The following is a 17,845-nucleotide window of genomic DNA, read 5'->3' on the forward strand; positions in this document are numbered from 1 at the left end:
TTGCTTTATATGTATATATATATAAAATATATAACAAAAAGAAAAATAAAAATGATTGATCTTTTATTTACCTATATTATTCTCTTAGATGCACACATTCTATTTAGTATTTTCCTTTCAAAATGGCCCTAGAATGGCACTTTTTACTTTCTCTTACTCAAGATAGCTTACTGAAGTGAAACGGAGATGGATGGAGGGTGTGGAGAGATATCAATGGATTCCATTTTAAGGGAGCACTTTTATTCTTGGTAGAGAGTATGCTCTCTCCAAAGTGATAACTTATGATAATTTTATCTGGCACTTGTATCTTTTTAATTAAACATAATTGCTGTGTATTTAATCAAAAGGGAAGTCCACTGGGCCAACATTTTTAAATTACTTCCCCTTTCTGTAAGAAACAAAAACTAAACCTGTTTATCAAGGGAAATAGATAAACAGCTTCCAAGGTCAACAAGCCACAGTGTTGTATGGAAAACAAAGAACTAGAAAGAAAAAGGAAGCTAAAACACAGTGAAGTTAGCCCAGCTCTGTGGTGCTGCCAGTCATGTGCCATGTCATGAATCCCCTATCCTCACTTGGAAAAGGAGGGACCATGGTTCAGGAGGTGACCCAGGATTATAGCACAAGTCCATTTGACTCCAAAACTTCTCTTTACATTGCACTTACCTGAGAAATGGAATATACATAGTCACTTGGCTGCAGCTTTAAACACATTCATGAATAGGTTTTTGCTTCTTCATAAAAACACTCCGCTCTAGGCAAACACACACAATCCAAGGCTTACTGATCCTACACAATTCTTAAGACAAGCGGTCACAGTGTAATTCCTATTCTTAACTAATTTACATGCATGCAGAAAATAAACATTTACAAAGGATGATAAGGTAGATGTGTAATTATTGTACCCCCCACAAAAAAAAATCATGAGCTAGTTATACTGACAAAGAACTATTAAGAATCCAGCACCCCTTCCCTTCTCCCATGTAATTATAGTTATTTAAATTTGACTTTCTCCAGAAGTGAGCAGAAAGAGCTGCCTAGCACTCAGAAGCAATAATCACAAAATCCATCAGTGGCAGGAAACTATGAAGATGTTCACTCAATGTTTATCCAATGCTATTTGTTCCAAATAGAATTACAGTAAGACTGTGACAGGCACTGTAGGCCTGCTCACTCAACACCTATTGTCAACCACCTGTCTCCCTTGCCTGCCTCTACTTTTAAGGTTGACAAAGCTAAATATTCACTTTCCCTTCCTTTTCATAAGGCAGGAACGGGGCGTGGACAGGGGATAGACAAAAGGACATGTACCAACTCTCTGGCCAATATGACTTAAATAGAAGTCAGCTGATGGAAATTCTAGGCAGCTTTTCCTTTTCCTGATAAGAGAGACAGATGAAGCTGACACTATCCCCCACCCCTTACTGCACACACACTCCATCACCCTTCTCCCAGAGCTAGGGCAGCCACCTTGCAAGTAGAAGGAGACAAGCCTGAGAATCAAAGTCAACGTATGCAAATATGGCAGAGCAAAAAGTCAAAGAGCCTGGGTCACTGAACAGCAGAACCAGCACTAGCAACTGCCTACCTCCAGCTTCTAATTATACAAAAACATTAAATCCCTATTTGTTTAAACCACTCTAAGTTAAGCTTTCTGTTGCTTGAAGCTATTTCTCTAACAGATTTAAATAAACACTGTGGTAAGTAGCCACTTAAAGCCCAGCTAACCTAGAGCATTTAAGCAGCTAACTTTCTTTGGGTTTAAACTTGCATGCTGAGATGAAAAACACACTGGACTCTAGACCAGGCATTCACTGTGACTTGCTTTTGACCTTAGCCAAATCATTTCACCTCTCTGAGCCTCAGCCTTCTCACATTTGTAAAGTCACGTTTGTAATGATGCCTGTGCTGCCTATCTCACATGACTATTCTGAGGGTCAAATGAAGGACCTCGCTTTGAATAAGCCCTAACGTGCTATAGGAATGTAAAAGTTGTATACTCCTTATATGTATTATGTTCCCTGTACAAATATTTCGTTGCCACCTATCTCACTCCCAAATCTGACAACAAACATATTATGGCACTGAGTTGACTCAAGAACACTAGACACGATACTGGTTTTTAAGTTATTCTTCCCTAAAGGATATTTATGCTTTCTAGCCAACACACAGAATCTATTTTGAAGCAAAAAGGGTTCAAATCTAAAAAGAGACAGTATATGTGTAGTGAAGGCAAACAAAAGCGGTACTTTAAAGTTACAGATATTCTAAATTCTACTTTATAATTCATCTGTTGGTTATATCTGATTAAGAAATTTGATTAAGGAACAACTATACCAAGAAATAAGCAATGGTGGCTTTGTAACTCAACAATTAACTAATTTCAAACCTCTTATTCTGTGAAAGTTCCTCCTACTCAATAACGCTTTTCAGGTTTTTTTTGTTTGTTTTTTGTTTTGTTTTGAGATGGTCTGTTGCCCAGGCTGGAATGCAGTGGTGCAGTCTCGGCTCACTCCAACCTTCCCCTCCTGGGTTCAAGCGATTCTCCTGCCTCAGCCTCCTGAGTAGCCGGGACTACAGGCACGTGCCACCACACACCCAGCTAATTTTTGTATTTTTAGTAGAGACGCGGTTTCACCATGTTGGTCAGGCTGGTCTCGAACTCCTGACCTCGTGATCCACCCACCTCAGCCTCCCAAAGTGCTGGGATTACAGGCGTGAGCCACTGCACCCACCCGCATTTTTCAGTTTTATGAAAACACTTAAGACTTAACTAGAAAATTGGCTCTGAGTTACATATATATTGGTTGGCTCTGCATTGAAGCTTTCACATAGTAAATCGTGAGTAAACAGGATGTTATTTGCACAGAGAAAGGGGTCAACGGAAGTAGAACTTTGTTAGGGATATTACCATAACAGATCTCAAAGCGAGCTCCCTGAAGTCTTAAGATCATAAAGCACACTCACATGTAAAGAATAAAGTGGAAATTCTCATTTAATCAAAAGCCTTCCTTTGGCACATCTACTCCTGTGTAGTGCACAGATCAGAGCCATTAACATCACCTAGGAGCTTGTTAGAAAGGCAGAATCTCAGATCCTAACCCTGACCTATCAAGTAGGAATACATATTTTTCACAAGATTCCAGGTAGTTCATAAGCACATTCAAGTTTGAGAAGCACTGAACACTGCCCATCCAGCACTTAGTTTGATTTATTGTTGATAAAAATAACCAGCAAACCAAAAATTTATTACCTCTGCACAAGAAGCTGAGAAAACATTCCCATAATACTCTCCCTGTCAGATTAGCTTATCTCAAACACAGTTCTAATCATGACATTCAAAACCTTCAATGACTTCACCTATCAAAAAAAAAAAAATCTAAAGCCTTCAGTATAACAGTCAAGCTCCTCCACCATCTGGCAGTAATCCCCTTTCCAATTCCACCTTAGCCCCTTCACATGCCCAATGCCTATTTCTCAGTCAAGAGCAGATCACCTGCAACAACAGGACCACCTGAGGCCCCACCCTTGACCTTCTGAATCATGCTCTCTGGGAGACAGAACTGTGATGGCGCAATCTTAATCACTCTCCCAGGTGATTCTTGGGAAACAACTGCTTATGCTTTAAGACTGTCTCATCATTGGTCAAATTTCTCAGTGTAACCACACAGAACGGGTCACTCCATCCTTAGTGTCAATATCGGCCTATATGTGGCTCTGTTGTTGTCTACCTTACGCAGTGTTGCAATTACATGTTTCTATGCCTGTTTCCTCTTTGAGTGCCTAAATGTAGGAGATGCATACTATGTATCTCTGTATCTCCAACATCTAGCACATCCTTGACAGAGTAGGTGTTCAATATTTTCTGGTTTACTGCAGCATTACATATACTAAGTTAAAAAATAAATTGAAGCAACCTAAAACTCTATCATTTGGAATCTACCTAAGTTAATTACAGTACAACCATCCAGTGGAATAAGCATTCATTAAAAATGACACTGGTTATTTATTGATTGGAAGGATACCCAGGATATATATAGAGAGAGAGAGCAAAAAAATAAAAAAGCAAATTGCAACATAGGTCTATAATGATCCTGGAGAATATACACCAAAATGTTAACAGTGGTTGTCTCCGGGTGGTAGGTTTATGAATAACATTTATTCTCTTCTTTATTTCTTAATTTGAATTTTGTATAATAAACATGTACATCATTTTTACATTTTAAAGCTTCCCATTTTAAATGCTTAGGGAATAAATGCTGTTACAGTAAATGATGGCTTCACTTATTCTCCTTGCAAAGACTGGGATTTCCGAAGGTTGGCAGTGATCCAAAGGTTGGTGTTGTTGCTAAGAGGGAGAAAAAGAAAGTAGGAAATGGGTTGTCCTTAGCAACTGGCTCTCACAACTGTTCCTTCTATTGTCTGGGATTCAGAAAAAATATTTAAATAGCCTTAAATATCTTCTCTCATAACACTTTTCTAATAAGAACTGTGGCTTCCAGTGGAAATGATATAGCTCAATTTTGACAATACCAATTAGTTTCAGCATAAAGACACTATCTGTTGTCAATTTTTTCAGTTGTGAAAATCAGTTTCCAACCTCATTTCACCTTCCCTGTTGACTCTTCTCTCACCTTTCAGAATGTTCACTGTCCAAGATGAATTTGTTAAATACTGTTTTATTCTATTTAGCATGATACCAAAGCTGTGTATGCAAGCTGATGTCAATGACCTTCTCTTACTATCACCAAATGGGGGCATTACTTCTGCTATGAGAAGGATGAATGGGGAGGTGGAGGGATATCTCCAGTCTTTTTTCTTATACTATACCAGAAACCTACAAGCAACTTTCATTTCAATTAATATTTTACATGAACTCAAGATACTTTAAAGAAAAATAAATTAAAATTAAAATCACACCAACCACAGAAAGAACACATCAATTTATTGGTATTTATTTTCCTAATTTTAACATTTAGCCTAAAACACAAACAAAACTAAGATTTGCAAGGAAAAAAAACAGAAATAAATTTGCTAGTCATGCTAGGATTTCATAGTTTGGATCAACTTTGCATGCTTTAAATATATATTATGCTTGAATATCAACAGAAAAATGTGTGTTGGTATAGCTTAAAAACTTGAACATATTTGCTTCTTGGGTTCTTCTAAAATGTCCTTACTCTATGAAAACCTGAAGTAAATAGGAAAAAAAAGTTTAAAATGTTTGATAGAATATTAAAACTCAATGTAAGCAGAAGTATAGGAAGAGTTTTTAAAGCTTGTTTTTTTGGTTAAAGCAGCTTGAAATCATATCTCCAAAAGAGCAAAATTTGAGTATAACTTATTACCTTCTAGGCTCAAAAACCATGGCTGTTCATTTAACAAGTTTAAGGGGTATAGCTAGTGTCATAAACCCCAAAAATGTAGCAGAAATGCAACCTATGCATCCAAATGACATAGGACAGTGAAAGGGGCCCTACACTGGGAGACAGCAGACAGAAGATTTCTTTCCTTTTGTTCTGCAATGGCCACATGACTCACTAGTCACTAGGCTTCTCGGAATTTCTCACTTCCTCATCTGTAAAAACAAGCCAGGGGCTAGATGATGTCTAGGTTGTTTCCAGATTAAACATTTTTAAAGCTCTAATTCTATACATGCTCTTTACACATATACAAAACTGAAAACATCCTATTTTTATAATCTAAAAAAACTGAAAATAAAAGAACTGCATTTTAGCAAATTTTTCCACTGACATTTTGAAAAAGGAAATAGGCCGGGCGCGGTGGCTCAAGCCTGTAATCCCAGCACTTTGGGAGGCCGAGACGGGCGGATCACGAGGTCAGGAGATCGAGACCATCCTGGCTAACACAGTGAAACCCCGTCTCTACTAAAAATACAAAAAAACTAGCCGGGCGAGGTGGCGGGCGCCTGTAGTCCCAGCTACTCGGGAGGCTGAGGCAGGAGAATGGCGTGAACCCGGGAGGCGGAGCTTGCAGTGAGCTGAGATCCGGCCACTGCACTCCAGTCCGGGCGACAGAGCGAGACTCCGCCTCAAAAAAAAAAAAAAAAAAAAAAAAAAAGAAAAAGGAAATAAGATATAGCCTTACCATTTCAATATAATTAATTTACTTTTCAATACTAGTGTCATATCATCCTTTATTACTCATTAGCATTTAATAATTGTATCTTTTATTTCTAGTTCCAATATTAGAAAGAAATTTGTCTTCCTTAATTATGGAATCAGCAGGAATCATGAGTTATGCTAACAGCAGAAAAACATCTGAGATATAAAAATTAGTTTTGTCTTTCAAAAAATAATTCAAGACAGAAATTTATATTTCCTAAACTATTGTATTCCAATATGCAAGATAGTTCAGTTATCAAATCAGTAATAAAAACTAATATTCACTTAGTCTTATTTATAGAGCACTTTAACATGCATGATGTCACTAAATCTTTGACTCTATGAGGAAGTATTGTAATTATCCCCACTCTAAAGTTGAGGAAACTGAGGTCTCCTGACATTAAGTGATTGTCCAAGATCATAAAGCTAGAAAGTCCCAGCTCCATGACTCAACCTCTGACCTTTTCTTTCAATTTCTTGCTCTCTCTCCATGCTGTTCTGCCAGTTCATAAGCCCTTAATGTTTCTAATTAAGCTCACTTTCACCTAATTTAATGTAGACGGTTGCTCATAAACACCAATAAACAAACAATTAACTGGGAACAAATATTTGAAATACATATGGCAGAAAGGGTTAATTACCTATCTTTAACATATGAGGAATCTTTACAAATTTAAAAAAAAAAGAAAGAAAAGACCAACAACTCAATGAAGTTAGGTGAGAAATACAACCAGTTTATAAAAAAAAAAAAAAATTATTGCTAATAGCTTTGAAACACTTGGGGAAAAAATGCTCAATCTCAATTAAATAACTGCTAGTAAAAATAAGATATTTTTCCCTTTTTTTTTGAGACAGTGTCTCACTGTCACCCAGGCTGGAGTCGAGTGGCACAATCACAGCTCACTGCAGTTTCAACCTTCCAGGCTCAAACAATCCCCCTACTTCAGCCTCCCAAGTACCTAGGACCAGAGCCACACACCACCACACTTAGTTTTTGGTAGAGACAGGGTGTCACTTGTTGCCCAGGCTGGTCGCGAACTCCTGGGCTCAAGTGATCCTCAGCCTCCCAAAGTGCTGGGATTACAGGCGTGAGCAACTGAACCAGGCCTTTTCCCTATCTTATTAACAAAACTTTTTAAATTGTTCACGTGCTTGTACATAGAGTGTGAAATAATAGACACTGGAGACTTGGAACGGTGGGAGGGAATGAGGGATGAGAAATTATTTAATGGGTACAATGTACATTATTTGGGTGATGGCTACACTAAAAGCCCAGATTTCACCACTACCAATATATCCATGTAACATAACTGTGCTTGTACCTCTTAAATTTATACAAATCAACAATATTTTTAAATAAAATTAAAATTTTTCATATACTGAATTGACCATGGTGTAGGAAAAAGTCACTCTCATATACCATCAGTGGGGAATGCATGTGTTAAAAATTTTTGGAGGGCAATTTTACAGTATTTAGGAGACCTAAACACAGCCTTAAACACAGCAATTGCTCTCCTTGGAGATGTGTTATTTGGAATGTGTTATTTATTTTATTTATGTGGGCAAAGAAAAAAAATGATCATCATGTAAAAGATGTTCCTAAGAGAATCAGCTATTACAGCAAAATACTGAAGACAACTCAAATGTCCCCCCACCTTCAGAATTAACTGAATTTTGGGTATTTCATACAATAAAACACTACATTCCAATGTAAAACAGTATACTTTTTTTAAAAAGCAGAATATATTGTAGTTTACTCCTCATTTGCCTATGAAAAATATACATGGAGATCACACCCAAAGATCTGAGATAGTATGTGCTTAATAAAATATGTCTGGAAAGATATGCAAGAAATTCCCCTTTAGAGACTGGAACTAAGGATGCAGGACTGGAACTAAGGATGCAGGACTCTGGGGAATTACATTTAAGTTATTTTAAAATGTAATATTGTTTGAAGTGTTTAATTCTTTGCATGCCTATACTTAACTTGGTTGATGTGAGCAGCCAATTAGATAAAATAATGTATGTTAAAGCAGTTTGCAAACTGAAGAGAATAACAGAATATACAAACATAAGGCTTCCTGGATATTGCTTTATCACTAGCATTTCAGGAAGACTTTTGATTGATCCAGCACCTACTGCCCTGAGCTAAACCCAGTAAGCATAATTCCTCAAAAAATACTTTATGATGGATTGAAGAATTCTCTATCAAAATGCAAATATCCACCAAGAGCCACCACCTTTAAACAGTGCTTTTCAAACTTCATCAAATAGCCCCTAGTGTCAAAGACACTGAGCTTGTTCCCCCAGGGACCTACAAAGTAGATCGAAAGGCCCTCACATTTTTAATATGTCCATACTCTTTCTGATAAGTTTTTTTTTCACAAACCTTCAAATAAACTGACAATCCAGGAAGATGCAGTAGGTTTATTCTGAGGCCTAGCACCCAGGAACTGGGATGCACCCATTTGAGGAATTTTACTTTTTTTTTTTTTTTTTTTTTCTTTTTTTGAGACAGAGTCTCATTCTGTTGCTTAGGTTGGAGCGCAATGGTGTGATCTCGGCTCACTGCAACCTCCACCTCCCGGATTCAAGCAATTCTCCTGCCTCAGCCTCCTGAGTAACTGGGACTACAGGCACGTACCACCACACCCAGCTAATTTTTGTATTTTTTGTAGAGACGAGGTTTCACCATATTGGTCAGGCTGGTCTTGAATTCCTGACCTCAAGTGATCCACCTGCCTCAGCCTCCCAAAGTGCTGGGATTACAGGCATGAGCCACTGCACCCAGCCAGAAATTTCACTTCAAAGGATATGTGTTGGCATCTTAGCAGAGGACACTTTAAATATGGGATGAAAGCTATGGAGAAAAAAAGGAAGTCAAAAAGAACTGGAATCAGATACTCTGTGATTTAATCTTCAAATTCACCGTTCTTTCAACAAGTTACTGAACTCCTACTTTGGCCATAGTCTCTTTTCCTCATGAAGTATAGTGGATACTGTACAAGTGCCCTCTATAGAGGTTTTCGCCAATGCATTTACTCACCACTGATGATGCGGCAGAATACATCTTCCTCCACACTGTGGTCAATTCAGCACATGGCCAAATTTTTTGTCTATTTAGAGGATCAGGGTGGAAGTACATGTCAAGCCCTGAATTGAATATAATTAGATAGCAAGACAAAGGATGTCTTGGACATGAAGTTAGAAAGATGGTCAGAAAGGGCCTATCTGAGGGGAAATCGTTCGAGCTGAAACCCAAACTGCGGGAAGGTGTGATGGTTAATTTTTGTGTCAACTTGACGGGACCACGCAAGGGATGTCCAGATTAAACATCGTTCCTGGGTGTGTTTGTGAAGGTTTGCGGATGAGATTAGCAGTGGAATCAGTGGACTCAGTAAAACATATTGCCCTCCCCACTGTGGGCATCAGTCAATCCATTTTGAATATAACAAAACATGGAAGAAAGAGGAATTTGTCCCCACTTCCCTGTTTCTTGTCTCACCGCTTGAGCTAGGAAATCTCATTTCATCTTCTCTTGCCTTCGGACTGGGATTCACACTGACAATTCCTCTAGCTCTCAGCCTTCGGACTCAGACTGAACTATACCACCAGCTGTCTTGGGTCTCCAGTTTGTAGACAGCACACTGTGGTCTCCATATTTGCATATGCTAATTCTCCATAATAAAATCTCCTTAAAAATATAAAAAACCAATTGATTCTCCTTCTACGGAGAACCCTGACTAATACAGAAAGGGTTAGCCATGCAAAAATGAGAACGAATGTTCCAGAGCAAAACTCTGGGGTAGTACATACTTGGTACATTCGCGGGACAGGAAGGTAGCCACTGTTGTTGGAGCATGAGAACCTGGGGACAAGGGGTAGATGATGAGTTTACAGAGGCAGGAACCAAACCACGTCAGGCCTTATAGGCCAAATAAGAAGGTGACATTTATTTTTATTGCAATGGGAAGCTGTTGGAGGGCTTTAAGCAAGGGAACAATACAATCTCAATTTTTTTTTTTTTTTTTTTTTAGGAAATCATTCTGTTTGCTATGCAGGCAATGATCTGTGGAAAGCAACACAAGAAGCAGGGAATCAATCAGGAGCCAACTGAAAGAATCTAGATGACAGACGATGGTGATTTGAATTGCGGATTTAATAGTAGTGACAGAAGGTTCCGATTTCAAGATGTATTTTAGAACTGTGATATTGCTGCTAATTTGGATATGGGGAATGAAGGGTTTGAAAAAAAGGATTGGTGAATGAATCTCAGATTTTCAGAGTAAACTATCTGGTGGATAGTGATAGAATTTGCTAAGATAAGGAGGGGGGCCATGAAGAGTTTTGTTGAGAACATCGTGACTGAGATTCCTGGTTGACAGCCAAAATCACTTTCCACTTCTTCCTTAGTAACCAATTCCCATTTTTATTCCAGCTAAAAGACTACATTTCCCAGCCTCCTCCTGTTGCTATGTGAGGTTATGTTGCTAAGTTCTAGCCAATAAGAAACAAAATGGAAGTATTGTATGGGACTTCTAGGACAACTGAAAGAGAGAGAACTCAACTGGGAGCTAAACTTTTTGCCCCATGCCCCATCTTCCTTCCTGCTGTCTGGAATGAGGAAGATGGCTTGGAGCTCCAACATCCACTTTGAGGATAGAACTCATGTGCTGAGAATAGCAGATTAAAGAGTTTAAATGGAGCCTAAGTTGCTGGTCATTTCAGGGAGCAGATGTACCAGTGCTAGACTCTCTATCTCTGGACTTGTTTTAAGTGGAATAAATTATTGTGTGTTTACAGTTATTTTGAGTCCTAACTGACACAAAGATTTAAAGATAAATTGATATATCTATTAAATATCCTAGTTAGGTAGAACCCTCATTTTAAATATGAAAAAATTAGGGTTAGAGAAGTTACTTGCCAAAGTCAAACTACTTAAGGTAGAGTCAAGATTTGAACTAATAGCAGTCTAATTCCAAAGTTCGTGTTTTGTTTTCATGTGATACCATTCTGTACTTAAAAGAGAAGAAAAAAGGCACCAGAGTCAAATGTTCCTAGTAGCAAAATCCTATCTAGGACCCGTTCTGCAGATGATACCCAAAATAGCCCTATTCAACTTGATATAAGGAAGAATTATCTCCTATCTAAAAGTGTTACTATTTATATCATGTGAATATCACTTGCTTTACCTTTTCTAAAGGCAACACACTTTTTACCGTATTCACCTATCAATTCAGCCCTAGGTTTATTTCCATTGTATTAAAATGCTACTTATATTTATAGTTGTTCTTGCAACTAAATACATGCTGAACTTCATTCTGAAGTCCTCTTGTCATACTACTTTGGCAAGTATAATACATACTCCAACTCTAAGTCGGGACCTTCCCTTACATGACCCACTAATTATGCACCCTGTAGGAAAATAATTGTAAGTTTTCCACAGCTCCCAGTACTTTATTGTAACAATCATTTCAGTCTGTTGATGATTATTATCCCATGAGGCAGAGAAACAAATACTTTGTACAGTAAAAACTTTATGTATCTATAACTTCTTCCTCAGTCTACCAGGTCTATCTCCTATATAACAGAGAAAATCTGATTAGTAAGGCAAGTTTTATTTTTTATATGGTCAGGCTGACAACAGATTTAAACCTTAGGTGTTCCTAAGTAATCAAAAGGAAGGATTTTTTCCTTTTACTTTTTCATTTAAATATAATTACATACTGTGAAGTACATAGATCTTAAATGAACAGCTTGATAAAATTTTACAAAATGAGCACACCTGTGTAGCCACCACTTAACTCAAGATATAGAACATCTGCAGTATCTAGAATCCTCTCTCAAGCTCTGTGCAGTCATCACCTATTTCCCCATCAAGTTAACCATTATCCTGACTTCTGATTCCACAGATTCATTTTGCCTATTTCTGAATCTGATGTAAATGGAGTAGTGTGACATATAATCTCTCACTTAACATTATGTCTGTAAAATACATCCATAATATTACAGTAGCCATAGTTTATTATTTTTAATTACTGCATAGTATTCCACTTATCCATTCTGTTGTTAAAGGATATTTAGATTATTTGAAGTTTTGTATCTGCTATACATAGTAAGTATACATATAGTATATATTTGCAGTTTTATATTTATTGTACATAATACTGCTTTTAACAGTCTTACCCAATATTTTTAGTGCATAAAGTTTTTTACTTAGAATTTTTTATTCTTGTTTTTGTTTTATTTGTGGGTACAGACTATATTGCCTATACATTTGGGAGTAATACATTCAAAGTAAGCATGCATACTTCTTTGGCTAAAATATGTTATACCTAATTCAATGCTCAACAAAACTCCCTTGAGTGCTTTAGCATTGTTAGGAAAATAATGAAAAGAAAAGAAAGAAGGAAAAGAGACTATTATAAAGGATAAAGAATGTTTAGAAAACAGATAATGCAAAGTGTAAACTAAAGAGAAGCATCAAGTGTCAAGTCCTTCCCATAAATTTTTGAATTCCCATTAAGTTAGATGAACACAGTTTGGCCTTTAGGTTGTGCTATCTCCTAATACTAATATATTTCCTCAAGATGCACCCACAGGGTTGCATGCCTTTTTTTGCTTATCTTTGGCATGTACCTTAACTTCTTGGAACATGCTGGGGCTCCCTAGTGATACAGTGATTACATGTAATAGATAAAGTTGCCCTTTAAAATTCCACACCACATTAGGATTCCCAATCACTGGAAGCCTTGGCTCCTCCCCCTCCACTACCCTGAGAAATTATAGGTTAACAATTTTTAAAATGTTTTACATAGTTATAATTTGGGGTGGGGGGTGAGGTGCCTCATCTCTTACCTTTCCCAACCCACTCTCATTCGTTTATTCAAAATCATCATCTTGTTACCTAATGTATACAAGGTTCTATGTTAGGTGCCTGAGAGGTGAGAAAACATACAAATACAAAATATTTACAGATTAAATAACAAGTACCTAAGATTTGCTTCCAGATAATAAGGAGAGTAAGAAGATGGGGCAGAATGGGACAGAACTGGCTATGAGTTGATGGACTGATTGTTGGAGCTGGGTGATAAATGCTTGAGGGTTCATATTATTGATCTGTCTGCTTCTGTGTGTGGTCAAAGTTATCTATAATAAAAAGTTTTTTAAAACATACACAAAAAAATGCATAAGAACATACAGACTAATAAAAGCACTAAACCATGCATTCAAATAGCCTACTGAAGTTTAAAGGGGCCATAGCAGTTATGAATCCCAACCTTAGCATGAAAGAAGTGACTCTGAGGCCTAGAGGTTAAGTGAGTTGCCAAAGTCACATGAGCAGTTACAGAGGTGATACTAAAAACTAGCTCACTTATACACACACACACACACACACATGCATGCACACACAAGGCACTGTTCCTTCTTCCAGAGAGACTGCTCCAATGCAGAGAAGTATATGGCAAAAACCATGAAGCTAGTCCAAACTAGATGTGTAAGAATTCAAAAGAAACACCGCCTGGGCCTGAAACCCATGGGCTCTTTCACAAACTATGCTCTGCTCACAAAACTAAGAGGGCTGTCCCCCTATAACAGAGATAAAAATCTGATTAGTGAAGCGAGAATTTTACATTAATTTGCATGATTGTTTGGTTAACCTCCCAAAGTCGCACACTTGCCTTGCAAGGTGCTGAAACTGTCACACATTAGCAACAGAAACACTAGCAGCTGATTACCCCTTCACTTGTCAGTTAGATAAGAAAAGTGAGCATATACTATATGCCAAGAATTGTGTTAGGAGTTGGAGATACTACAGAGATAAGCACAGTGCCTGCTCTCAGGGAGTTCACAGGCTGCCAGAGAATTTTTTAACAATTCTGAAGGAGAACCACAGAGTCCCCTAGCAACCTAAATTCCCTACAGCTCTAAATTCAGATTGACTAACCTTTAAAAGGTACATTTCTGCACTTAGACATTTTCAGATGGGCATAATTTTAAAGCAGTAAACCAGCATAAGGTATGGTTTTATTCTAACTAGCAAATTGTCAGGCACTAATAAAGAGAAGGCAACCGCCTAAAAGAAGACAAAAACTGTCATGCATTGGTAAATGTTTGCTTTTGACCATGATGAGTTTATTCTGAACATCTGTCCAGGTGATTCTTCCCATAATGGAGCTATATAAAGAACCTTCAGTGAGATTTCATCTTTTTAAAAAACAAAAAACTATAAATATTCCACTTTTCTTCTATACATAATGTTGTTCATTCTAAACTCTAGATGTGCTAGATAAAATCCTAATGAAGCATATTCTCACTTCCATTTCTTTTGGAGTAGATTGCCTTTTTCCTTACAGTCTAGGAAAGAAAATTCATTTTGTTTTCTTTTGTTTTCCATTGTGTCTTAGAACATCTGATGACAAGTAAAACTATAAAATTACTTAAAAAGTAAAAAAGCAGTTATCAAAATTAACTCTTTTAGAGTACCACATTTTTACTTTTCACATAAAAATAGATGTCACCTCTGGTCAACCTAAAAAATCACAGAAGTAATATAATCTGTACTCAGAACATTCAAACATATTTCTAAAAATTTCACTGTTGGGGAAATTTAGCAAGTTATAGTGGTTTACCCAACGTCCTTTGGCTGCCTCTATGAGGAAAAAAATAGAAGAGAAAAAGAGAGAGAGAGGAAAAAAATCTAATTTCATAATCATTAGATCACTTCTCTGCTCATACATAAGCATTGCCAAAAGTGATTTATAATGTTTAAAAATGCTATTGATCTGGACATTCATAATTTTGTGGAGCTTTTATTTCTAAGGTTGGGCAATAATTCTCTACCTCATTATAAAACATTTACCCATTCCCACATTCAAATCCCCTGAGCTTTTATGCATTCTAATTCATTGCTAGGCTAGCAGTATGTGAAAACAAAATTGTTTTGAAAGAAATATAATTGTTCCAAGTTAGCACACTGGCAAGTTTTATTTTTTTTCTTTTAGACATTAAATATTAATTACCCTCACATTTATGATATTACTAAATACCTTGTTTCAGCCACTCTATCTTAATTAAACTGCAGAATTTAGTGGGATTAAAAATGGCTTCCAAAGATCTTAGGTAGAAAGATAAAGGCTGGCCCTCCAACAAGCTGAATATGAGTTTTGGCAAGGAGATTTACCCATAACCCAAAAGGGTTGTTTGGAACAAATGGAAAGGAAGACTACCTGAATTTACACAGCCCTTTATACTGACCAAAATAATTGAACATTTAAAGTTAGAAATTTACAGCCTCATGAATTAAAGAGACAACCCAAATCTATTAAATTTTCCTCAGGGTTTTGTCTAAAGCATAAAGAAAACATAACATCCTAGAAGTCTACATATACCATAATGCCTTTTGAATCAATCAACTCTTTGTCTTAAGGCAAAAAAAAAAATCCATTTTTTATCATCAAATTCCAGAACCAGCAAGCACAAGTTAGTTACAGCAGCACTGTAATTACAGCTTCACACCAGCTCTGATACACAACAACAGAAATTGAATGTTTGTAAGGAAAGATAAGCATTTCAGGCATTTATGTTCTCTTTTATTTGCATTCCTTGCCAACTTCAAGCCCAAATTAGAAATTCTAAATCCTTTGAACCTGAAAATTATTAGATTTGATGGTCAGATATCTGTGTATTATTAAGTAACAAGGCTCTCTGGGATCAAGAAGATAGTTTTATACAAAACCTAGTTATTAATCAGAAGACTAAGGCAATCTCAAAGGCAGCCTTAAGCCAGTCTCAAACTCGAACGCCTCCAGCAGTCAAGCAGGTAAATAACCACTTGGGCTGGGTGTGAGCACATGAAGTCACGGAAGGAGCTGCAGAAGGAAGCTGTGCCCCACGGGGAGGGAGACGACTGCCCCCCAGCTCCAGCCAGTTATTCCCATGTCTTCTGATTTCTCAAGACAATGCAGAAATGCAGATCCATATGTGAAATCTTCCTATTAAAATGTTGGCACAAACATTGTAAAAGCACTGCATGGGCCAAATAAAACATGTCTGTGGGCAGGCTTCAGCCAGCTGGCTGCCAGTTTTGAGATCTCAGGGAAACTATGGAGAAAGAACAGAGTAAAATATTTCCTTGACTCTCCCTCCCCCAACCTGATAATGCACAATCTTGGAGACCACTGTGAGAACCTAGTCAAACGAGGGTGAAAAAATGGTGTGGAAACTTCAATTTGATCCTAAGGTAGACACTACTTTTCTATCATACTTTGTTCAATGAGCTTTGTATACACACACACACGCACACACACACACACAGTTTTTCACAGATCCAGGATCACAGATAATTTCTGGAGCACTTTCATCCCTCATTGACTTGAGGAATAGCTTGCTTGTGTATCCTAGAAAATGGAAATCCTTTTAAAATACATTCATATTCCAAAAGATAGGCTGACCTTAATCACAGTTGACCTTGTTCTTAACAAAAAGCAAAATGTACATAGCATTTTGTTCTTGGGGAAGCAAATTGTTCTTGGGGATATGAAGTAACCAATTCAAAATCCAGTAAGCTCATTTTCAGTGACAAGTCAAATGCTTGCTGCTACCAGGCCACCCTTGCTTTATTCCTTATTCAATCTGTGATGTGGTACAAGCAAAGTGTGATAACTGAAGAAAAATAAATAGAATGTCCAAACTTCTGATCTAAGCATAGCTTTAATCACGGAGAAGGTTATTTCTCATTGTCTGTTTGCAGGACAAGGCAACATAGTACAGAGAGAAATAAAAGTTTTGCATCTCAACAAAAGAATAAAGTTCTCTATGCAAATATTTTAATAACATAGGTATCATTTTATTGCATTCCCAGAAATACACGCTCCTTTCATCTTTGTTACCATATACATAGGTATATTTTACAGGCTTGTTATATTTCCCAACTATTTACCCACTATCTCTAACACACACACACTACGAATTGGTTTAATCAATGGTTCTTAACTGTTGAGAACCTGATAAAAGTGTAGGACCTACTTACTCCTGAAAAAGGGCTTTGATTTACTACATTTGCACACAATTTTAAGAGGTTTGAGGACCCCCTGAAGATATCCATCCAAAGGCCCTATCCTAATTCAAGAACTCTGCTACAAAACTACTGTAATTTCATTTTTATTTCATTTACTCTAACCTCCCAAAACATTTAGTTTAGGATTTGCTCTAAAAAATTAAGGCAGTGAATTTGCGTTCATTTCCTTTCTTATTGACATATATTTAAGCAATTGTTTATATTTTAGAATTACCATCGTTTTAAACCAGTCAGGCCTGGGCAGATCATTAGGCTACTAATTGGCTAAGAATAGTTTACCATTCACTTGGTAAAATATATGACTCCTTTTTATTTCTGAACCATAAGTACTTTTTTCTTTCCATCATTAACATTTCCTTTCCATCAAATGTTAAGATGATGCGGAAAAGTGGCAGAGTATGACAGTATCACTTCCAGGAAATATTTCCCACAGCTACCCTATAATATGGGCCAATATTTTACATTTTACACAATTTTAATGGTAAAATTAACTTTAAAAGCCCTTATAAACACAGGCCCCTCATGTTGCTTCCTTTATCACTAATGTTCTGCTGTCTCCCACTTGAACTTTCATTTATTTTCCCAGGCATTCCTCCCATAAAGAAGAGAAAGGATCTAAGGCATTTTCTCCATATTACCT

The 17,845-nt window shown here is 37.1% G+C and overlaps 1 protein-coding gene across 1 annotated transcript in view; it reads right to left on the bottom strand.

The window, feature by feature from the left end:
• Positions 1-8,859: 8,859 nt before the first annotated feature.
• LOC115893159 overlaps positions 8,860-17,845 on the bottom strand; it is an 85,764-nt gene continuing 76,778 nt past the window's right edge. The window contains exon 3 of the mRNA XM_030916112.1: positions 8,860-9,993. Within this exon, the coding sequence (XP_030771972.1) occupies positions 9,853-9,993 (141 nt within the window). The 3' untranslated portion in view covers positions 8,860-9,852. The remainder of the gene's footprint in view (positions 9,994-17,845) is intronic.

The sequence above is a fragment of the Rhinopithecus roxellana genome, chromosome 14 (assembly GCF_007565055.1).
Source record: "Rhinopithecus roxellana isolate Shanxi Qingling chromosome 14, ASM756505v1, whole genome shotgun sequence".
Taxonomy (NCBI): Eukaryota; Metazoa; Chordata; class Mammalia; order Primates; family Cercopithecidae; genus Rhinopithecus; species Rhinopithecus roxellana.